At 41.3% G+C, this 25,265-nt stretch overlaps 1 protein-coding gene across 1 annotated transcript in view; it reads left to right on the top strand.

Annotated features, from left to right (window-relative positions):
* LOC119961858 (titin-like) overlaps positions 1 to 25,265 on the top strand; it is a 408,409-nt gene that overhangs the window by 31,099 nt on the left and 352,045 nt on the right. The window contains 14 exon segments of the mRNA XM_038789292.1: positions 4,361 to 4,591; positions 4,783 to 5,027; positions 5,179 to 5,375; positions 5,469 to 5,633; positions 6,970 to 7,138; positions 7,236 to 8,929; positions 9,023 to 9,304; positions 11,693 to 11,959; positions 12,121 to 12,393; positions 12,500 to 12,763; positions 12,860 to 13,120; positions 22,266 to 22,526; positions 24,176 to 24,439; positions 24,959 to 25,219. Of these exon segments, the coding sequence (XP_038645220.1) occupies positions 4,361 to 4,591; positions 4,783 to 5,027; positions 5,179 to 5,375; positions 5,469 to 5,633; positions 6,970 to 7,138; positions 7,236 to 8,929; positions 9,023 to 9,304; positions 11,693 to 11,959; positions 12,121 to 12,393; positions 12,500 to 12,763; positions 12,860 to 13,120; positions 22,266 to 22,526; positions 24,176 to 24,439; positions 24,959 to 25,219 (4,834 nt within the window).

Consider the following 25,265-nt stretch of genomic DNA (forward strand, 5'->3'; position numbering starts at 1 on the left):
TTTCTGTATTCTTTCTAATTTATTAATATCCTTTCTATAATAGGGTGACCAGAACTGTCCACCTGTGACTCCACTTTCAAGGAGCTATGAATCTGTACTCCTAGATCTCTTTGTTCAATAATTCTCCTCAACACCCTACCATTAATTGAGTAGGTTCTGCCGTTATTCGATCCACCAAAATGCATCACGTCACATTTATCTAAATTAAACTCCATCTGCTATTCATCAGCCCACTGCCAATTGATCAAGATCCCAATGCAGTCCTAGAGAACCTTCTTTACTGTCCACTATGCCACCAATCTTGGCATCATCTGCAAACGTACTAACCATGCCTGCTAAAATCTCATCCAAATCATTAATATAAATAACAAATAACAGTAGACCCATCACTGATCCCTGAAGCACACTACTGGTCACAGGGCTCCAGTTTGAAAAACAACCCTGTACAACTACCCATTGTCTTCTATCGTAAAGCCAATTTTGTATCCAATTGGCTATCCCACCCAGGATCCTGTGAGATTTAATGTGATGCAACAACCTACCATGTGGTACCTTGTCAAAGGCCTTTCTAAAGTCCATGTAGACAACATTGACTGCACTGCCCTCATCTACCTTCCCGTTCAAAAAGCTCAATCAAATTCCTGAGACATGATTTTCCCCTCACAAAGCCATGCTGACTGTCCCTAATCAGTCCTTGTCTGTAGATCCTGTCTCTCAGAATACCTACTAACAACTTACCCTACAGACGTTAGGCTCACCTGTCTGTAGTTCCCAAGCTTTTCCCTGCAGCCCTTCTGAAACAAAGGCACAACATTTGCTACCCTCCAATCTTCAGGCACCTCTCCTGTGGCTGTCGATGATTCAAGTATCTCTACCAGGGGACCCGCAATTTCCTCTCGAGCCTCCCACTACGTCCTGGGATGCATTTCATCAGGTCCCAGGAATTTATCTACCTTGATGTGCTTTAAGACTTCCAGCACCTTCTTCTCTGTAATATGTACACTCTAACATCCATGCCTTTCTCAACAGTAAATACCGATGAGGAATATTAATTTAGGACTTCACCCATCTCTTGTGGATTCGCACATAGATGACCTTGTAGATCCTTAAACGGCCCTACTCGCTCCCTACTTACTCTTTTGTCCTTTATGTATTTGTAGAAGCTCTTTAGATTCTCCTTTGCCTTATCTGCAAAAGCAATCTCATGCCCTCTTTTTGCCCTCCTGATTTCTCTCTTAACTCTACTCCTACAACCTCTGTACTTTTCAAGGATCCACTTGATCCCAGCAGCTGATGAATGTCATATGCCTCCTTATTTTTGATCAGGGCCTCAATATCCTGAGTCATGAAAAAATGAAAATCACTTATTGTCACGAGTAGGCTTCAATGAAGTTACTGTGAAAAGCCCCTAGTCGCCACATTCCGGCGCCTGTCCGGGGAGGCTGGTCCGGGAGTCATTCAGGGTTCCCTACTTCTACCAGCCCTGGCTTCACTCAAAGGAACCCTGGTTAACACACTTTTGAAAGCCTCCCACTTACCAGGCATCCCTTTGCCTGCCACAATCAACACTCCCAGGTTCACCTTTTGAAAGTTCCTGTCTAATACCATCAAAACTAGCCTTGCCCCAATTTAGAATTTTAACTTTTGGGCCAGACCTATCATTCTCCAGAGCTATCTTAAATCTAATGGAGTGATGGTCACTGGTCCCAAAGTAATCCCTCACTAACACTTCTGTCACCTGCCCTTCCTTATGTCCCAAGAGGAGGTCAAGTTTTGCCCCCTGTCGAATCGGACCATCCACATACTGAATGAGAAATTCCTCCTGAACACACTCCATAAATTTCTCTCCATCCAAACCCCTAATACTGTAGCTGTCCCAGTCAATGTTGGGAAAGTTAAAGTCCCCAACTATTACTACCCTATTTTTCTTACAGCTATATGCAATCTCCTTACATATTTACTCCTCAATTTCCCGCTGACTATTTGGGGGCCTGGAGTACAATCCTATCAAAGTGATTTGTCCCTTCTTATTTTTCAGTTCTACCCATATTGATTCAGTGGGTGAACCCTCGGATATATCTCCTCTGTACTGCCATGATGTTCTCCATCATCAAAAACACAACTCCATTTCCTCTCTTACTTCCTGTTCCAACTTTCCTATAACATTTATACCCTGGAATATTGAGCTGCCAGTCCTGCCCCTCCCTTAGTCATGGTTCAGTAATAGCTATAATATCCCAGTCCCATGTACCCATCCATGCCCTGAGTTCATCTGCCTTGCCCGTCAGGCCTCTTGCATTGAAATAAATGCAGTTTAATCTAGACTTCTCTTGCCCTCTGCCCTGCTTTCTCAGGCCATCTGTCCAGTCATGTTTTGGACACTCTCCCTGTGTTTTATTTCTCTGAGCCTTACTGGACCCATTCACTGAGTTCGCCACAGTCTTTGTATTCTGTACTGTGGCCCTTTTTGATTTTTGACTTTGCTTTCTCTGCCTTTCCCTTTTCCCCTTCCTGCCTTTTGTTTCTGTCTCCACTTTACTTCCCTCTGACCTCCTGCATTCCACCCCCTGCCACATTAGTTTAAACCCACCCCAACAGCACTGGCAAACATTCTCCTGGCAAACAAACAGTCCTGACCAGGTGTAGACTGTCCTGTTTGAACTGTTCCCACCTGCCCCTGAACCCGTTCCAATGTCCCAGGAATTTGAATCGCTACCTCTTGCACCATCTCTCTAGCCATGTAATAATCTTATCTATCCTGTCATTCCTACTCTGATCAGCACGTGGCACTGGTAGCAATCCTGAGATTACTACCTGTGAGATCCTACATTTTAGTTCAACTCTTGACTCCCTAAATTCAGCTTGTAGGACCTCATCACATTTTTTTACCTGTATTGTTGGTGCCTATATGGACCACGACAGCTGGCTGTTCACTCTCCCCATCAAAAATGTTCTGCAGCTGCTCCAAGACATCGTTGACCCTTACACCAGCAAAACAACATACTATCCGAGAGTCTTGTTTGCGTCCACAGAAACACCTGTCTATTCCCTTACCATTGCATCCTCTATCACTATAGCTCTACCACTCTTTTTCCTGCCTTCCTGTGCAGCACAGCCAGCCATGGTGCCATGACCTGGCTGCTGCCACCTTCCCCTGGTGAGTCATCTCCCCCAATCATATCCAAAATAGTATAGCTGTTTTGGAGAGAGATGACCACAGGGGACCCTAGAAGGTAGGAAGGGACAGAGCTAGGCCACAGGGAACCTGATGGGTGACTGGCTTTCTGGGCCTGGAAAGGAAGAGAAAAAGCAATGACAACGGAGCAGATTATATATTTTTGGTGGCGAAGATATTTGAGCTTCTTGCACATCTTGGTGGTGGTGTGGATGCAGGGGTAATGGGTTCAAGTCCTTGTTAGTGGAGCAGGTAAACTTTTTTGTCCATTATCAACCTGGTATAATGGTTGCTGGCAGAGGGGAATGTGGGCTTTCTGTAGTCCAGCCGTCTTTGGTGACAGATTGCTGAACCATTTGTCCAGTAGATGCACTCAAGCCTACACTTGTTGAGAGAGTGAAGATAAGGGTTATGTCCGGAGGAACGACAGAGATAGGAGATTTCAAAGATTTTGATGGAGGCAAGTGCATCAATATAGCCGATGAAGGGATGGTTGAATAAATCAGTAGCTTCAGAATTATTTTGCAGATAAAAAGCCAAAGGCTGGGCAGTTGGGAATTTGAAAGTGCACTTGTGAGTGATATGGAGAAGTGTTTTTGTATCCTCAGTGGAAGTAGAAGAAGGAAATGGGTTATAATGGAGTAGAGTGATGTGGGTAGTGAGGAATACAAGTGAGTGGTTGGAAATGGTCTTATCATTGATTGAGACCATGGGGTTTTAGAGGCTCTAGGTATAGCAAGTTTTAGAGAATGGCCATGAATGTGGGTAGGAGGTTTTTATGGAAACATAGATTTTGGGAGGGAAGGGGAGGGCAGTGAATTCAGAGGAGAGAGTCCAGTAGGGGTAAAGATGAAGAGTACAATCACTGAGCATAACATCCTAATTATCTCGGCAATTACACAGTTATCTGGAACCCGTACATGTATACTTCATTAGTTATACTTTAATTCATGTCTTAATGTATTATTAAATAATAGAAGTAAAAAGAATACTGTTCTTTACTTCTTGAGTACTTGCACATTACTTCAAGCTTCAAATATCATACAGTATTCCACTAGTAAATGGAACTCTCCATTAACTGGCATTTCTGATTAAACGGCACCACCCATTTCCCGCACATGTCGGACAATAAAGATTTTGCTGTATTTTAATCTATTGTTCACTGACAAATAATGTTTTTTTCAGGAATATCACATTTCCTCATTTGAAGAAAGACTTATCAAAGAAATTGAATTGCGAATTATAAGGATCACTTTGGAAGAGCTTCTCGAAGAGGATGGTGAAGAAATGGTGTTAGATATTCCTGAAGATGAATCTGTTGCACCAGGATTCGATTCAACTCTGAAAAGCTTTAGAGTTCTTGATGGAATGGGTGTTACTTTCCATTGTAAAGTATCTGGTTATCCGTTGCCCAAGGTAACCAAATTTTTGCATTGGAAGCCACATTTGCCATGAAGATTGTTTGAGATGAAATGTTTTTCTTATTAGATATGCTGGTTCATGTGAACAGTGTATTGTACATTTAAAATGTTTTTGTAACCTTTTCTTTTGGGAGATTTTTAAATGATCGAATGTGTCATGCTGATACACATTTCGTATTTTCATAGATTGTATGGTTCAAAGATGGTAGGCGTTTGAAACATGGGGATCATTACCAGATGGATATTTCTCAGGATGGCAGAGCCAATCTACGTATTCCGACAGTTTTGCCAGAAGATGAGGGCATCTACACAGTGTTTTCCAGCAATGTGAAGGGAAATGCCATTTGCTCTGGAAAGCTGTTTATTGAACCCATTGGTGCTCCAACAGGCCACACTTATTTACCAACAACAGAAATAATGAGGAGAATGCGGTACTATTTATTAGACACTATTAATTTGTGTTAATTTCATGTCATGCTTCACATTTGATAACATTCAGAAAATTTCAAAATGAATTAGTTAATGATTTCAAAGTAGAAATAATGTGAATGATCATGTTAAATCTTTTCCCCAATTCTTTAGTTCTGTGTCTCCTCGATCTCCAAGTCGTTCGCCAGCACGTCGGTTGGAAGATACTGATGAGACTCAACTAGAGAGACTGTACAAACCAGTTTTTGTTCTGAAACCTACATCATTTAAGTGTTCTGAGGGACAGACAGCTAGATTTGACCTAAAGGTTGTTGGTAGACCCATGCCTGAGACGCTATGGTTCCACAATGGTAAGAATTATATTTTGTTACATTGATTTATTCAGTGTGTACAAATAATACAGTGAAATAAAGTAGTTGACTTAATATTGACTTTTGTTACAGGCCGTCAAATTGTGAATGATTATACTCACAAAATTGTAGTAAAGGAAGATGGAATTCAATCCCTGATCATCGTTCCTGCTTTGCCTCTTGATTCTGGTGAATGGACTGTTGTGGCACAAAACAGAGCTGGCAAAAGTTCTGTTTCCATGACACTTTCTGTAGAAGGTACTATTGATTTTAATTTCATCTCAATAAATTAAAAATGTGTATAATTATTTTAGGCGAACTTGCTGCAAGAAATATGTTTTTATTTTTTCTATGTTTGTTGTAAGCGACGCATAGAGATTAACAATGAGCAGCATAGTGAGCACTGCTCCACTGCCGTTTGCACCTGCCAATGATTAGGCTGAACATAGTTCACAAAGCAAACGTCCAGTTCATTATAATATTTATATTTTGCTCCATCTACATTGCTTAGAATGCACTGAGAGAGGACTGTAATGCAGCAATAGGTTTTCCAGTGCCCAGCAACTCTAGAAAGAAGGATGTTGGGTTGAAAGAGCATTGCAGGAGATTACAGTTACTCTTCTAAAGCCAAAATTTGAGCTGTATGTGAACAGGCTCATTATAGTAGTATGTCAAGGTCACCCAGATTTAAAAAAATATTAACCTCTTGACAGATCCTCCATGCCAGTGAATGAATGGAGTGCTGCACAGACAATTCAACTGCTGTATGTAAGCAGACTTGATTACAAAAAATGTGGCCTTGCTGAGTCACTTTTTTGTGCAAACACCATGTGCATTACATATTAACTGGTAGTTTGGGAGAACATAGAAACTTTGGACCAGGATTAGGCCACTTAGTCCCTCAAATCTCATGCACCACCCAATGCGATCTAATTCCTTGGGCTGGATTCTCTGCCCCGCCACACCATATTTCAGGTTCATCCCGTCGTCGGGAAACCCCCGGGCTGGCGGCAAAACGGAGCATCCGACCGGCAGAGAATCCAGCCACATATGTCTGCCTTTGCCCCAGATCCCTTAAAACCTTTGGTTAATAAGGCTATGTAGGTTATATGTGAAATAAGCCTCAATTATACTGTGATCTAGTGCATATTGCATGCCAGAACAACAGATGTTGACATTACATTTTCTATGTTTCGAGGCAAAAAAGAACATAATTTTTTTTAAATTGGTCTGTCATTGTATTGCTTTTTGAGGAATGAGCTGAAGAGGTGGGTCATTTTCCAGGTTTTGACAGAATCTCAAGTTCATAATTCCCAAATGTTGAAAGAGTGAGTCAACATGTATAGCATGTGAATTTCACTTCTTCTTGGCACCAATTTGGATGCAATGTGTGCTTCTCCCAGTGGCACACCACAAAGTAAAGCTGCAGCCCACCTCTCAACTGTACAGCAATTTGGAGCATCAATGTATTTTTCTACTGTGCCACTCAAATTGCCAAACTGTAGTCATTAAGTACAGTGAAAGTTTATGCATGTTATTGCAAATGTATATTTTTGAACATTGATATTTGACATTTTTTTAATTTTCTTTGCAGCTAAAGAGCATTTACTGAGACCACAGTTTGTGGAAAAATTGAAAAATGTCAGTGTTAAAGAAGGTGCCCCTGTTGCAATGGCAGTGAAAGCTGTTGGAAACCCAAATCCTGATATTGTGTGGCTGAAAAATAGTGATATTATTGCCCACCATAAGTATCCTCAGATTAAGTAAGTAAACTGCAATATTAACAAACTTTAGTGATAATAAGTACGTGTGCATTTGTGGTATTTGCTGATTTGTAATTTCTACTTATTTGTAATTTAGGATTGAAGGAACTAAAGGAGAAGGAGTACTGAAGATTGATTCTGCAGCAAATTATGATGCTGCCTGGTATACTGCAACTGCCATCAATAAAGCAGGTCGTGACACAACAAGGTGTAAACTTAATGTTGAACTTGAATTTGCTGAACCTGAACCAGAAAGAAAGTTAATCATTCCAAAGGGGACCTATAAAGCTAAGGAGATATCAGCTCCCGAGCTAGAACCCCTTCATTTGCGTTACGGCCAGGAACAGTGGGAGGAAGGTGATTTGTATGATAAGGAAAAACAACAGAAACCCCATTTCAAAAAGAAGACCAGTTCTGTGAGGCTCAAATGTTTTGGACCGGCACACTTTGAATGTAGACTGACACCAATTGGTGATCCAACAATGGTTGTTGAATGGTTGCTTGATAGTAAGCCTCTTGCTGCAGCGAACAGACTTCACATGATCAATGAATTTGGATACTGTAGTCTTGACTTTGAAGTAGCATATCCCCGGGACAGTGGTATCATCACCTGTAGAGCTACAAACAAGTACGGTGCTGATCAGACATCAGCAACTCTCATTGTAAAAGATGAAAAGAGTCTTGTTGAAGAAACTCAGTTACCTGAGGGCAGAAAAGGAATGCAGCGAATTGAAGAACTTGAAAGACTAGCCCATGAAGGTGCACTTACAGGCCTTTCAGCAGAACTGATAAAAGAGAAGACAAAGCCTGAAATAGTTTTGTTCCCAGAACCAGCAAGAGTGCTGGAAGGTGAAATAGCACGCTACCGGTGTCGTGTCATCGGCTATCCTCAACCAAAGGTCAACTGGTATCTTAATGGACAACTTATTCGCAAGAGCAAGCGGTTTAGGCTAAGGTATGATGGCATCTATTATTTGGAAGTTGTTGACTGCAAATCATATGATTCAGGTAGTATCAAAGTTACGGCAGAAAATCCTGAAGGGGTTGTAGAGCACACAGTGAAGCTAGAAATAACAGAACGAGAAGATTTCAGGTCTATTTTGAGGCGAGCCCCTGAACAGAAAGTAGAAACGGGCCCATCAGAGCCTGCCAAGCCATTTTTTGAAGTCATTAAGGTAGAAAAACCAGCAGATTCTGCGCCCAAAGAAGTAGTGAAACTTAAAAAGGCTGAAAGAATTGTTCATGCGAAACTAACAGAGGAGACCGAAGAACTACGTAGCAAGTTTAAACGTAGAAAGGAAGAAGGTTATTATGAAGCCATTACAGCAGTCGAACTCAAATCACGGAGAAAGGATGAAGCTTATGAAGATATGCTGAGAAAAAGAAAGGAAGAACTTCTCCATTGGACCAAAGAAATACCTGAGGAGGAAAAGAAACTATACCCTCCTGAAGGCACTGTCACCATTCCAACTTTTAAACCAGATAAGATTCAGTTTTCACCAAGTATGGAGGCACCCAAAATTTTGGAGCGTATTCAGAGCCAGACGGTGGCTCGTGGAGATGAAAGTCATTTCCGTGTGAGAGTGGTGGGCAAGCCGGATCCTGAATGCCAATGGTTTAAGAATGGTGTAAAACTTGAAAAAACTGAACGAATTTACTGGTTTTGGCCTGAAGACCATGTCTGTGAACTTGTATTTCAAAATGTTGTCCCTGAAGATTCTGCCAGTATAATGGTGAAAGCTATCAATGTTGTTGGTGAAATCTCAAGCCACGCTTTCCTGCTTGTACAAGGTATTTAACTTTATCTACTAAATGCTAGATGTATGTTTTTTTAAAAATTATGCCTCCTGTAATTTACAGATTTTTCATCTTGCCATTTTTCAGCCAAGCAAGTGATTACATTTTCTGAGGAGTTGCATGATGTCAATGCAAAAGAGAAAGACACCATGGCAACTTTTGAATGTGAATTGTCAGAACCATTTATAAAAGTAGAATGGTATAAGAATAACGTCCCGATTTTCTCTGGTGACAAATATCGAATGCATTCTGACCGGAAAGTTCATTTCCTGTCTGTATTGACAATTAATATGACTGATGCTTCAGAGTACACTTGTGCTCTTGTTGAAGACTCTTCAATACGATCAACAGCAAAACTTATTGTTGAAGGTAAGAAAGATGCTTGAGTTGCAAAACAGTAACTAAGTAACTGCATCACAATAGACAGCATACAAAGTGTAATTGAAAGAGTTAATTATTTAGAACATGGGTTATGATTGAATGTTGATGTTTTTTCGCTCCATAATATCAGTTCGTTAAGGTACAGAGCCAAAATAAAGCATTGATGGAAATTCCATACTTACTGCAAATTAATACCATTTTTCTGCCTGCTTTCATTTTAACTTACCATAGATTATATATACTTATATGCAAACTGAAAGCTAATCTTCTGTCAGCTTCTGGTGATGATAAGATCACAAAGTTATAAGAAATTGGAGGAGGAGTAGGTCATTCGGCCCAATGAGATTGCTCCACTATTGGATAGGATCATGGCTGGTCTGCTGTGGCCTTCGTTCCATTTTCATGCCTTCCACCCTTTACTCCCCTGTTGATCAAAAATCTGTCTAACTTAGCCTTGGATATCTGCAACGACACAGCCTTCGATTGCTCTCTGTGGAAGAGATTCCAAAGACTAACAGACCTCCCAGAAAATAAACTCCTTAATTTCCATCTTGAATAGGTGACCCCTTATTTTTAAGCTTTGCCCCAGAGTTCATGAGAGGAAACATTCTATCAACTTCTACCTTTTAAGTCTCCCTCATAATCTTGTAAGATGTGGTAGTCACCACTGTTGTATTATATTGTAGATATGGATATTACGGTGAGGCCCCTGTACTACAGGTACAGGGGTAGATCCCTGCCTGCCAGCTCTGCCCAGCAGGCAGAATATAAATATGTGGGCTCTCCGAACGGCAACCATTTCGCCAGCTGCTGTAGGAGGCCACACATCTCTGTGTAATAAAGCCTCAATTACATTCTACTCTCGTCTCGTCGTAATTGATAGTGCATCATAAGATTCAATACGATTACCTCCCATTTTTCTAAACTCCAATGGGTACAGGCCCTACCTACTCAAACATTCCTCCTACAAGTGTTTAAAAAGAATGAAATATAAATCGGGTTCCACATGTACAGTGATGACGTACAGTTCATCTTCACCACCACCCCCTCTTGTCTGCTCCACTGTATGTGATTGTCACTCTGATTATCCAATGTCCCATATTGGTTGTGCAGAAATTTCCTGCAATTTCAAGAATTAATTCCCTAGCAACCAATTCCATCCCTGCCCTGGCCATTGGCCTGAGCCGGAACCAGACTTCTCACAATTTCAGCATCCTATTTAACCCTGAGCTGAGCTTCTCATCCCATATAATTTCTATCATCACGGTCACCTCCTCCAACTCCATAATTGTACTCTGTCCCTGCCTCAGCCCATCTGCTCATATCAAGACTTAAATAGTCCAGTGCTTTCCTGCTAAATCACCCAACTTGTTGCTCATATTCTAAATTGCACAAAGTGTCATTCTCCCATCACCCTTGTCCAATAGTACCTTAGATCTAAATTTTTCATCCTGGCCTTCAAATCTCTCTGTGTCCTCATCTCATCCTATCTGTGTAACTCCCATGCCTAAATCCTCCAAAAACTCTGCTTGTCTCCAATTATGGCCACTTGCGCAACTCTTATTCCCTTTCCCTAGCATTGACAACCTTGTCTTCAGCTGTCAGACCCCAAGTATTGCAATTCTCTCCATGAACCTCCCTGCCCTCTCCCTTTGCGTCCTCCTTTATGATGCTCCTTAAAGCCTACCTCATCGGCCATCTCTCTCTGTATCATATCATCTGATGTAGCTTGGTGTCATTTTTTTCTGATACCTGTTCAGTGCACTGGGGCGTTCAAAGGTGCTAACATAGAATCCTTACAGTAGAAGGAGGCCATTCAGCCCATCGAGTCTGCACCGACACTCTAAAGGAGCACCCTACCTAGGTCTACTTTCCCACCCAATCCTTGTAACCCCACCCAATCCTTGTAACCCCACCAACCGTAAGAGCCACAAAGAGACAATTTAGCCAATCTTGGACAACTTTGGACTCTGGGAGGAAACCAGAGGGAACATATGCAGACACAGGGAGAACGTGCAAACTCCACACAGTGGCAATCACCTAAGGCCGGAATTGAACCCGGGTCTCTAACACTGTGAGGCAGCAGTGCTAACCATTGTGCCGCCATGCCGCTCGATGTATAAATGCATGTTGTTTTTGCATTTGTAAACTCACTGATCCAACACTCCCTGCAGGAAACCCCATTTGAAAGGATAATAGTTTGGAGATTTTATACTGCAATGTTGTAGCTCGATCTCTGACCCATGTTCCATCAGGCATGGCTTTTGACTGAGAGCACTGAATTGACGAATTTACTCTTTAATTGCATTATGTAAGTCAAGATATAAAATAGTGCAATGATGGATTAAAGTTCAACTTTTTTTAATGTTCATACAGGAACTATTCTTGAATTCACCAAAGAGCTTGTGGACTTAGAAGTACCAGAGTTATTCTCAGGCGAATTAGAATGTGCTTTTTCAAGTGAAGATGCTGAAGGAAAATGGTACAAAGGAGATGTAGAGATCCAACCTAGTAATAAATATTATATTTCATCTCGTCGTGGTCGCCATTCTTTAACAGTTAGAGATGTTGTCAAAGAAGACCAGGGTAGATACAGTTTTGTCATTGAAGGCAAAAAGACAAGTTGCAATCTGAAGATGAAACGTAAGTTAATTTTTAGGTTAAATGGTACTAATTAACTCATGTTTTATTTTCCAATAAAACATTTCGTTTGAAAATGAATTGCATTCCCAGTGATGATAAATTCAACAGTTTTAGAAACATTGCAAGGGTTTATTAACAATGGTAATCTTTTTCATTTGCAGCACGTGCAGTGACAATCCTTCAGGACCTTGGAGACCAGAACATTTGTGAAGGTGATATTGCCCAACTTGAAGTAAAATTCTCTCAAGAAAATGTTGAAGGTATCTGGAAAAAGAATGGTCAAGATATCCAGGCGAATGAACGTGTTCACATTGTTATAGACAAAACATTACATATGTTGCTGATTGAGGATGCAACAAAAGAAGATGCTGGAAAATATTCATTTCATGCCACTGATTTTGACCTTTCAACATCTGGACGTTTAACTGTGCAGTGTATGTGTTATTTTAAAAAAATATTTCAGCATTATAATGTCTCATTCATTTAATAGGTGGTATCTAGTGACTTTCAAATGACAGCCATGTTTTCTTTACTTTCCAGCTATCGAAGTGGTGATCCCTCTTAAAGACCTTACCGTTGTTGAGGGAACAAAGGCAGTGTTAGAGTGCAAAGTCTCAGTTGCACATATCACTTCTGTGAAATGGTACTTCAATGACCAACCAATTCAACTTGGTGACAGGATACAGACTGTAGCAAAAGGATCTAAGCAACGTCTGGTCATCAGCAGGTCATTTGCCTCAGATGACGGATGCTATAAACTTGTCATTGGAAAAACTGAAACAAGCTGCAATCTAACAGTTGAACGTACGTGACCAATTACTATCAACTGCTGTAAGAAACTTATATTTTGTTTATGAGTATTTTTTTTCTGAAGTTTGGATTTGCGTCTTTCCTTTATAGGAATTCAAATTGTCAGAGGACTTAAAAATATGACCTGCACAGAGACTCAGAGTATTACTTTTGAAGCAGAGCTGTCTCACACTGGGATTGATGTCATATGGATAGTTCGGAACCAAGAGCTCAAAACAGGTCCCAAATACAAGATAGAGGCAAAGGGCAAAATTTACAGACTGACTGTACTGGACATAATGAAGGATGAAGAAGGAGAGTATACATTTATGGCCGGGGAAAAGACATCAAAAGCAAAGCTTACGGTATCAGGTATGATGAAATTAAACAACATACTGAATAAATTATATACTGTAGAATAGTCTTATTTTTTCTAATTGTTTACAGTAAAAATCATGGTAGTTCTTTATAAAATTTGTTAGAAAACTCATAATTAAATATTGTAAATATCTATAAACTAGGTATCATCCCTATTATGATAAAATACTTTGAGTGCACGTGTCTATGGTATTTGGTGTCAGACCTTCTAATTGGTTGAAAGAAACAAAGGCAAATCACACTCTAGTTATGAGAATTAACTCAATCACCCAAGAGTCCTTGTTCATGATTCTCTTAAGGTTAAAGTGCAGGTTCATTCGGCAGTTAGGAAGGCAAATACAATGTTAGCATTCATGTCGAGAGGGCTTGAATACAAGATCAGGGATGTATTTCTGAGGCTACATAAGGCTCTGGTCAGACCTCATTTGGAGTATTGTGAGCAGTTTTGGGCCCCGTATTTAAGGAAGGATGTGCTGGCCTTGGAAAGGGTCCAGAGGAGTTTCAAAAGAATGATCCCTGGAATGAAGAGCTTGTTGTATGAGAAACGGTTGAGGACTCTGGGTCTGTACTCGTTGGAGTTTAGAAGGATGAGGGGCGATCTTATTGAAACTTACAGGATACTGCGTGGCCTGGATGGAGTAAACATGGAGAGGATGTTTCCACTTGTAGGAAGAACTAGAAGCAGAGGACACAATCTCAGACTAAAGGGACAATCCTTTAAAATAGAGATGAGGAGGAATTTCTTCAGCCAGAGGGTGGTGAATCTGTGGAACTCTTTGCTGCAGAAGGCAGTGGAAGCCAAATCACTGAGTGTCTTTAAGATAGAGATAGATAGGTTTTTGATCAATAAGGGGATCAGGGGTTATGGGGAGAATGCAGGAGAATGGGGACGAGAAAAATATCAGCCATGATTGAATGGAGGATAAACTCGATGGGCAGAGTGGCCTAATTCTGCTCCTATGTCATATGATCCTATAATGGAGGGGGAATTATCTGGGCCTCCCATGGCATGTTTCTTGGCGGGGGAAGAAACCCGCTATTGGCCAGCAATGGGACCAATGGGATTTTCCATTGAACCCAGCCCCCGCTGCCAGTGGGGGTTCACCTTCGGCGGGACCGGAAGATCTCACTAGTGAGAACGGCCGGAAAGTCCCCCTCAAGATGTTTTTGAATTAATTTGTTTGTTGTATTTTTTCTTACACTCAAATATCCAGCAATCAAATTTATGTTTCTAAGATTAAAACATATATTTCACAATTGTATGTTTAACTAAAATCTAATTGTCTTTGATTCCTTTAAATATTTTCATTGATCATTATTTATCTCGATGCCTCCTGAGAAGCCTTATGCTGTAGTTTTTTTCTCTGTCCAGACTGGGAATGCACCTGCCTTCCTTCTTGCAACCACACATCCCCTCAGTTAACTACACATTCAATTTTCTGCATATATTTCTGGATTTAATTTCTAAAATTTAAGAACAACTTTTTTCTATTTGACCTTTCAGTTAACCATTTGACTGCCATTTCCATGACTGGTATCACCATCATACAAGGTGATCATACACCTGACCTCCTATCTCAGCAGCTTGCATTCTCTGACATCACTTTTTTCCTTGATCATGCTGAAAATAATTTTCACAGTGGAGGATTAGACTCCTTTACAAAATCTAAACACCCACTCTCCCAATCTTGTGTATTTTTCCACCCGTAATGCTAGCAGAGCTTTCCCACAGCAAGGAAGGCATTGAGAGGCCCATCCATCCTTGTGCCAATGATGACCCTGACGTGGCTTATGAATGACCACTTAAGGGCCAACTCTGGGATGTAACCCATGGCGTCTGGAGACTGGAATTCTGTGTAAAGCCCAGTTTTCACTGTGTAGTCTGGTGGTGGACACAAAGTGTGTCTATTTTAGAGGCTGCTTGCGCCTATTTGAATCTCCCCAAGGGGCCCGATTCTCTCCCAAAATTTCAAAGGGAGTTACTGGGGGAGGTGGGACCAGTACAAACCGGACGGTCTGCACCTGGGCAGGACTGGAACCGATGTCCTCGGGGTGGGTGTTTGCTAGAGCTGTTGGGGAGGGTTTAAACTAATGTGGCGGGGGATGGGAACCGATGCAGGAAGTTGGAAGGTAGTATAACAGGGACAGAAGCAAAAGGAAGTAAGGGGGAAAATGTAAGGCAGAGAAGCCATAGTCAAAAATCAAAAAGGGCGACAGTACAAGGTACAGTGACTGAGGGGAGCTCAGTGAATAGGCCCAGTAATACTAAAATGAATAAAACGGGAAGTAAAAACATTAATGGTAAGCGTCGCGGCAGGTTGTTACATGAAGATATGGGTTCAACGACAAGTGACCCAAGCCTGAATCGAACCTGGGACCCTGGAGCTGTGAAGCAATTGTGCTATCCACAATGCTACCGTGCTAAGAGAAAATATAACTTAGGAGAGGTGTTAAGATTCAAAACAGAGGTAAAAAAGCCAACATAAGTGTACTTTACTTGAATACTCGTAGTATTCGGAATAAGGTAAATGAGTTGATGGCGCAAATCATCGTGAATGACTATGATTTAGTGGCCATCACTGAAACATGGTTAAAGGATGGTCAAGACTGGGAGTTAAATATCCGAGGGTATCAAACTATTCGGAAGACAGAGTGGATGGTAAGGGAGGTGGTGTAGCTCTGTTATTTATGGATGACATCTGGGAAATAGCAAGGGATGACATCGGTGCTATGGAGGATAAGGTTGAATCCATTTGGGTGGAAATCAGGAATAGTAAGGCAAAAAAGTCACCGATAGGAGCAGTCTATAGGACACCAAATAGTAACATTATGGTGGGGCAGGCAATAAACAAAGAAATAACAGATGCATGTAGAAATGGTACTGCAGCTATCATGGGGGATTTTAATCTACATGTTGATTGGTTTAACCAGGTCGGTTAAGGCAACCTTGAGGAGGAGTTTATAGAATGTATCCGTGATAGTTTCCTAGAACAGTATATAATGGAACCTACGAGGGAACAAGCGGTCCTAGATTTTGTCCTGTGTAATAAGACAGGATTGATTCATGATCTCATAGTTAGGGATCCTCTCGGAAGGAGCGATCACAATATAGTGGAATTTAAAATACAGATGGAGGGTGAGAAGGTAAAATCAAATACTCATGTTTTGTGCTTGAACAAAGGAGATTACAATGGGATGAGAGAAGAGCTAGCTAAGGTAGACTGGGAGCAAAGACTTTATGATGGAAAAGTTGAGGAACAGTGGAGAACCTTCCAAGCTATTTTTCACAGTGCTCAGCAAAGGTTTATACCAACAAAAAGGAAGGATGGTAGAAAGAGGGAAAATCGACTGTACTTATCTCAGGAAATAAGGGAGAGTCAAATTGAAGGAAAAAGCATACAAAGTGGCAAAGATTGGTGGGAGACTAGAGGACTGGTAAATCTTTAAGGGACAACAGAAAGCTACTAAAAAAGCTATAAAGAAGAGTAAGATAGGGGCAGCATGGTGGCGCAGTGGGTTAGCACTGCGGCCTCACGGCGCTGAGGTCCTAGGTTCGATCCCGGCTCTGGGTCACTGTTCGTGTGGAGTTTGCACGTTCTCCCTGTGTTTGCATGGGTTTCGCCCCCACAACCCAAAAACGTGCAAGCTAGGTGGATTGGCCACTCTAAATTGCCCCTTAATTGGAAAAATGATTGGGTACACTAATAATTTTAAAAAAAGAAGAGTAAGATAGATTATAAGAGTAAACTTGCTCAGAATATAAAAACAGATAGTAAAAGTTTCTACAAATATATAAAACAAAAAAGAGTGGCTAAGGTAAATATTGGTCCTTTAGAGGATGAGAAGGGAGTTTTAATAACGGGAGATGAGGAAATGGCTGAGGAACTGAACATGTTTTTTGGGTCGGTCTTCATAATGGAAGACACAAATAACATGCCAGTGACTGATAGAAATGAGGCTATGGTAGGTGAGGACCTTGAGAGGATTGTTATCACTAAGCAGATAGTGATGGGCAAGCTAATGGGGCTAAAGGTAGACAAGTCTCCTGGCCCTGATGTAATGCATCCCAGAGCGCTAAAAGAGATGGCTAGGGAAATTGCAAATGCACTAGTGATAATTTACCAAAATTCACTGGACTCTGGGGTGGTCCTGGCGAATTGGAAATTAGCAAACGTGACACCACTGTTTAAAAAAGGAGGTAGGCAGAGAGCGGGTAATTATAGGTCAGTGAGCTTAACTTCGGTAGTAGGGAAGATGCTGGAATCTATCATCAAGGAAGAAATAGCGAGGCATCTGGATAGAAATTGTCCCATTGGGCAGATGCAGCATGGGTTCATAAAGGGCAGGTCGTGCCTAACTAATTTAGTTGAATTTTTTTTTTTTTGAGGACATTACCTGTACAGTAGATAACGGTGAGCCAATGGATGTGATATATCTGGATTTCCAGAAAGCCTTTGACAAGGTGCCACACAAAAGGTTGCTGCATAAGATAAAGATGCATGGCATTAAGGGTAAAGTAGTAGCATGGATAAAGGATTGGTAATTAATAGAAAGCAAAGAGTGGGGATTAATGGGTGTCTCTCTGGTTGGCAATCAGTAGCTCGTGGTGTCCCTCAGGGATTAGTGTTGGGCCCACAATTGTTCACAATTTACATAGATGATTTGGAGTTGGGGACCAAGGGCAATGTGTCCAAGTTTGCAGATGACACTAAGATGAGTGGTAAAGCAAAAATTGCAGAGGATACTGGAAGTCTGCAGAGGGATTTGGATAGGTTACGTGAATGGGCTAGGGTCTGGAAGATGGAATACAATGTTGACAAATGTGAGGTTATCCATTTTGGTAGGAATAACAGCATTCGGGATTATTATGTAAATTATAAAATATTAAAACATGCTGCTGTGCGGAGAGACCTGGGTGTGCTAGTGCATGAGTCGCAAAAAGTTGGTTTACAGGTGCAACAGGTGATTAAGAAGGCAAATGGAATTTTGTCCTTCATTGCTAGAGGGATGAAGTTTACAACTAGGGAGGTTATGCTGCAATTGTATAAGGTGTTAGTGAGGTCACACTTGGCGTATTGTGTTCAGTTTTGGTCTCCTTACTTGAGAAAGGACGTACTGGCACTGGAGGGTGTGCAGAAGAGATTCACTAGGTTGATCCCAGAGCTGAAGGGGTTGGATTATGAGGAGAGGTTGAATAGATTGGGACTGTACTCGTTGGAATTTAGAAGGATGAGGGGGGATTTTTTTAGAAACGTATAAAATTATGAAGGGAATAGATAGGATAGATGCGGGCAGGTTGTTTGCACTGGGGGGTGACAGCAGAACTAGGGGGCATAGCCTCAAAATAAGGGGAAGTAGATTTAGGACTGAGTTTAGGAGGAACTTCTTCACCCAAAGGGTTGTGAATCTATGGAATTCCTTGCCCAGTGAAGCAGTTGAGGCTCCTTCATTAAATATTTTTAAGATAAAGATAGATAGTTTTTTGAAGAATAAAGGGATTAAGGGTTATGGTGTTCGGGCCGGAAAGTGGACCTGAGTCCACAAAGGATCAGCCATGATCTAATTGAATGGCGGAGCAGGCTCGAGGGGCCAGATGGCCTACTCCTGCTCCTAGTTCTTATGTTGTGGTGGGTTTTTCAGGGAGTTTCCCGATGGCTCTACCAGCGAGTTCCCCACTGCTATTCAATGACACTTGGTCATTTTTTTGGGCCCTGGGGAGTTTCTCACCGGTTTAACCCATACTTCGAATTTTTTTTAGCACTGGGGAGCTGAACTCGGGGATCAGGCCGCCCTTTTGAAAGGATGCCCCGATCTCTAAGGAGCTTCTGGGTGCCCCACACCCCCCATCCATGGTCAATGTCACCCACACACATGGACCCTACCCCACACCAACCAATTGAGGACACCAAGCTCTAGGGCCCCTCAGGGTCTCCCTTCTTCAGGCGCTCCAAGCCCCGGTTCAGCACCCCCTTCCTTCTAGGACCCCCACCCATCACTCCTCTAACCTCCCGGAGGCCCCGACTTACCTGCCCTGCACTCCTCCACCAAACCCCCCTCCACCCTCATTTTATGGGCATGGCTCCCTTTCCCACTGATCCTTGGCAGTGCCACCCTGATACTCAGGCAACCTTGCATTGCCATCCTGGCACCCAGGCAGTGCTCCCGCTGACTTGGCAGTGGTATTTGGCCACCTTAGTAGTGCCAGGGTGGCAGTGCCAAGGTGCAAGCTGGGCAGTGCCAAGGTGCCAAAGTTCCAGGGAGAGGGTCAAGGAGCCACCCTGCACTTACCCTGACTACCCTGGGGTCTCCGGAGGCCCTGGAGACCCCCGGGTGCCATTCTGCCTCATCCACCTTTGTGCGGATTGACACTGTTCGGCACCTATCTGCAGCTTCCCTGGGGTGGCCGAAGAATCAAGGGAGGCCGGTGAATCTTGCGCAGGTAGATCGTAAGTAGGTTTACGACTTACTTCTGTGAACGTCATTCAGTCCCGCCCGTTTAGAGCAGAGTTCCGACTCCGACATCTCGCGACACTCCAGTGAATTCTGGGAAGCGCGGAGACTGTCAGGTGGCTCGCTGCAGTCCTCTCCCGGCATTCTCCGGCCACATTGTACTGAATTGAGAGCAAAATGCCGTCAGGATTTACATCCAATGTCTTCCCACCCCTGAAAACCTGCTCTACCTCTGCCCTGCCCTCACCCAACAAGAGATCTAGCCCCTTATCTTTAATTTTGAACACTCATAGAACCCTTGAGAATGTAGATCTAGAGTTAGGGTGAAGCGAGTTCATGGTTGGATTTGTAGCCAGTGATAAGGATAATACATTCACTATGAATTGGAAATGTAATGTAAGGGCAACATTGATTGGACAATGAGATTCAGTGGGGTGCAGGATGTGTGCAGCAACATTTTTCACAATTTGCAGAACCTTGAAGAAGAAGATGGGAACCTAAAAAAGTGAATGTTGGAAGGATATAAAGGAATGCATTAAGAATTCAGCACAGAAGCTGATGCACAGGTAGATCCAGGCATTGTTGTGGAGGCGGGAGTAAGTGGTAAGATGTTGAAAATGACTATGGGTTAAAACTTAAAGCAGGATTACATTAAGTGATAAGATTGCGAATAGTCTGGTTCAACCTGGGAGAGTGGCTGGAAAAAGGAATAGAGTCAGTGGCAAAGCTGCAAACCATTTGGCGGCGCCTTTATCTTACTCAATACTGAGCTGCAGAAAGTTATGGCTCATCTAAGGCTTGAATTTAGGTAAGCACTTTGACAACACAGAGACAGATATGGGAGTTAAGAGGAACAAGGTAGGAGTAGAGGCAAGTTGATTTTTCTGAGAAGTGGACCTAATTTAAGGAAAAATAAGAGATCAAGGATGGATGCTTGGGAGATCCCGCAGATAACTTTGTGAGAAAGGGAGCAGAAACCACTATGGAGATATATTGGCTGGATTCAGATAGGAAGAAATGGAAGCAAGCATGGATAATCTCAAAGAGCTAACTGACCATTGTAAGGCACTTCAAAAAGAAATATTAAAGAATAAAGAAAGGTACAGCACAGGAACAGGCCCTTTGGCACTCCAAACCTGCGCCGACCATGCTTCCCAACCAACCTAAACCATTTACATTTCGAGGATCCATCTTCCTCTATTCCAATCCTATTCATGTATTTGTCAAGATGCCCCTTAAACATCACTATGCTATCTGCTTCCACCACCATTTCTGGTAGGGAGTTCCAGACACCCACAACCCTCTGTGTAAAGAACTTCCCTCGCACATCTGCTCTAAACTTTGCCCTTCGCACCTTAAACCTATGTTCCCACGGAATTGATTCTTCAACCCTGGGAAAAAGCTTCTGACTATCCACTCTGTCCATGCCCCTCATAATCTTGCAGACTTCTGTTGCCCCTCAACATCCATCGTTCCAGTGAGAGCAAACCAAGTTTATCCAACCTCTCCTCATAGCTAATGCCCTTCACATCAGGCAGCATCCTGGTAAACCTCTTCTGTACCCTCTCCAAAGCCTCCACATCCTTCTTGTAGTGTGGCCACCAGAATTGAACACTATATTCTAAGTGCGGCCTAACTAAGGTTCTATACAGCTGCAGCATGACTTGCCAATTTTTATACTCAATGCCCTGTCTGATGAAGGCAAGTATGCATGTGCCTTCTTGACTACCTTCTCCACCTGTGTTGCCACTTTCAGTGACCTGTGGACCTGTACACCCAGATCCATCTACCTGTCAATACTCTCGTGTTCTGCCATTTACTGTATATTTCCCACCTGTATTAGATCTTCCAAAATGCATTACCTCACATTTGTCAGATTAAATTCCTCCTCCCATCTCTCCGCCCAAGTATCTAATTGATCTGTGTCCTGTTGTATCCTCTGACAGTCCTCCTCGCTATCCGCAATTCCACCAACTTTTGTGTCATTCGCAAACTTATTAATCAAACCAGTTACATTTTCCTCCAAATCATTTATATATACTACAAACAGCAAAGGTCCCAGCACTGATGCCTGACCCAGCACTAGTCACAGCAATTCAAGTTGAATGGAGAAGGATGAAGAGGGATAATATACCATGTTCACATTTATTGAAGATGACACATTCATTTTAAGATCATTATCTACAAAATAGGAGATTTAATCAGGACCAGAGTACCCATTTGTTCAATTAATACCAAGACAGTTACAGCAAAAACAATAAAGCTCTCAACCTCTCCCAAGGGGTACAAGACCTCTCCAAAAAGGTACCCTACCTCTCCAAATAACTCTGGCAACTTTTCCTCAAAATCTAATGTCTGAGAGTCATATTTTGAACATCCCAGTTATGAAAACGGTATCTCTTTGCAGGCAGCTACATTTCTACATGTGCAGCTGCCTCCGTCAACCATGAATGTGTAAAGTACAATCCACTCCTGCTGCCTCAGCCTACCCCGCTGCCCCGACACCGCCCGAGTGAAAATGGTGGTGGGATACCCAGAAGCCAGGCCACAGCAACATTTATGCTGAGGCATGGAGCCCTTATTTTGGTTCAAAGCATAAATGTGCATGAATACATATATAGTTAATGGTTATTTGGTGGTGTTTGGTTTCCTTTGTTTGCTCCATTCCAGTATTTTTAAACACTCATAGGTGGTGCTATCAGCAAACCTCTTGAGGACCAGACGGTCGCTGAATCACAACCAACTATCTTTGAATGTGTAGTTGCAAATGCAAACTCTGAAGGAATATGGTCAAAGGATGGCAAACAAATAAGCTTCAATAATTTTATCCGACGTGAAGTGGATGGAGCTACTAGGCGTCTCGTAATTGATCTCACTAAATCAGAAGATGCAGCTGAATACTCATACCAAGTTGCAAACTCCAAAACATCTGCTAAGCTGAAAGTTGAAGGTCAGTTTCACAAACATGAAAAAATACCTTTGCGTGTCGACACATAATTGAAGAATTAGATTGTGACCATTCGTGTTTCATTGAGGATGAATACATTCATATAAATAGAAATTATAAAGTATAATCGCCATATTATTTAGCTGTTAATAGAAAAATACTCTTCCTCTATTATGAAAGCAGGAATACTTCGAAATATTAGAATTGGATTTTAGCTAAGTTTGAAAACGTAATATCAAATAATGCAGTGTGTTTCAAAGCAGTGACATATTGAGGGATTGTTATGTTATGAAGGAAAGTTTGTTTCTATCTCACTTAAAACTTCCAACCACACATTTCAAAATTAATCTCATAGCTTGACAAAAGAATGGTAGTAGAATTTAATTAGTAAAATATAATTTCCTAATATTTACATATTACACACAGATAGTAGATAAACAGTTGAACATCAAGCTTCTGTGATTAAAGAAAACCTAATCGTTTGAAAATATGTTATGAACTTCTTCTGACAATTAAATCACTTAGATATCCTTTTTTCCCAGTGCATAATTTTATTTTGCAAAATTTGATTTTTATGAAAGTTGCTGTAACAGGATGCACAAGGGAAAAGTAAAGTGGCTAGTGCAGGGGTGGGCAAACTTTTCCGTGCAAGGGCCACATTCAGAAATTCACAATTCACAAAGGGCCGCATAGTATATTAAGTAAAATAATTACTTCACCCGGTTATGATTCTGGGCGCCTCATATAGAACATAGAACAGTACAGCACAGAACAGACCCTTCGGCCCTCGACGTTGTGCCGAGCAATGATCACCCTACTCAAGTCAACGTATCCACCCTATACCAGTAAGTAACCCAACAGCCCCCCCCCCCCCCCCCCCCCCCCATTAACCTTAAAAAAAAAAATTTTTTTAAATAAAAAAATTTCTTCTTTAAAAAAAATTGTTTTTTTTTTAATGACTTGGTGGGCCGCAGAAATACCTTTGGCGGGCCGCATGCGGCCCGCGGGCCGTAGTTTGCCCACCCCTGGGCTAGTGTATTACTTTTATCTGAAAGACTTTTATCTTTTACTTATCCTTTGTTAAGTTGGATCATTCACATGTGGGACAATGGATAACTTTACTGTTTCCCAAAGATTAGATATGAAACAGTTTGAAAATTAAGAAGTTGTTCCTTTTAAATGGAGATTATTAGAGGCATAAAAGGTAGTTTATTACTCCCCTTTACATTATGTAAGATACCTCACTTTAGAGTTGATTAAAGTCTATTACTATTGAAAATTTAAATTAACTAGTTGATTTTAGACTTAAGAATATCTTCTTCTGGAAGTATATTTTCCCATTGCTTGACACCAAGGGGAAAAATTAGAAATTTGACGTCAGCTGAGGTGTAAAAAGGAATGGCAATCTAGCTGGGTGAGTTCTGCACAATGCTATTGTTGTAAGGCACAGGAATAAAAATCTGTGACAATGCATGAGATGTAACCAGGCAGAGAAGAAGATGAATCAATTGCAAATTGCCACTTGATTTTTCAAAAGTGAACACTTCCCGCTCCTTTCCAGTCAGTTCATGAGCTTTATAATAAGCCAATGTAAAATTGAGGTTGCATTGTAAATAAATAATATTCATATTTATAAAATTGTTCTCCTAAAGCTGTCAAGGTAAAGAAGACTTTGAAGAATCAGACAGTCACGGAAATTCAAGATGCAGTCTTTAGCTTGGAACTTACACACCCTGATGTAACCGGAGCCCAGTGGATTAAAAATGGGGAAGAAATCAAACCGAGTGCCAAGTATGAGATTACCGTTAATGGAACCATACACAGCCTTAAAATTAAGAATTGTGTGGTTTCAGATGAATCTGTGTACAACTTCAAACTTGGCAGAGTGGCAGCCAATGCCAGACTTCATGTGGAGGGTAAATACCGAATTTTGAGTTTTTGCTACTCAACAAAAATTCTCAAATTACCGTGTGCTGTAATTTCTTAAAAAACTCGCACTGTTTCAACTCTACTAATACGCATTTTAAACATTTTATAAGCTTATAGCATTGCCAAACAAAGATTAATATTTTGGCTAGTTCAACTTAAAAGCATAGTATTTAGCATACAGGGCGACTTAGTGACAAAACGTAATCAAATTTGAGTATCCGCTCAGTGTTTTTAACATATTGCAAAGGCATGAATAATATATCGTGTAAACAAATGGGTTACAAATAATATATTAAACAATAACAAAATATTAACTTCTCATTAATTATTTTGTTAATATGTGTTACCTGTGCATTACATGTCACATCACATAAATTGTAAAACTAAAGTTATTAAACTGAGAATGTGTCTTCATATTCTTTATCGCATTAGCTGGTGCTGTGTCATCTAAAATGTTTATTTGAATATGCAGAACTTAAAACAATGTTTTGGTTTTATCTTCTTAGCTATCAAAGTAATTAAGAAACCAAAGGATATCACTGCCATGGAAAATGCCACTGCTACTTTTGAACTAAGTGTGTCACATGACAATGTGCCAGTAAAATGGATGTTCAACAATATGGAACTTAAGACAAGTAACAAGTGTAAAGTCATTTCACAAAGGAAAGTTCACAAACTAGTATTGGAGGATGTCACCTCAGCACACATTGGCGAGTATTCAGCCATCATTGGACAACTTGAATGCAAAGCAAAGCTTTACGTTGAATGTGAGTGCATAATTATAAATTCTGCAGTAGTAATACGTTATAAAAC

Source organism: Scyliorhinus canicula, chromosome 2 (assembly GCF_902713615.1).
Source record: "Scyliorhinus canicula chromosome 2, sScyCan1.1, whole genome shotgun sequence".
NCBI lineage: Eukaryota > Metazoa > Chordata > Chondrichthyes > Carcharhiniformes > Scyliorhinidae > Scyliorhinus > Scyliorhinus canicula.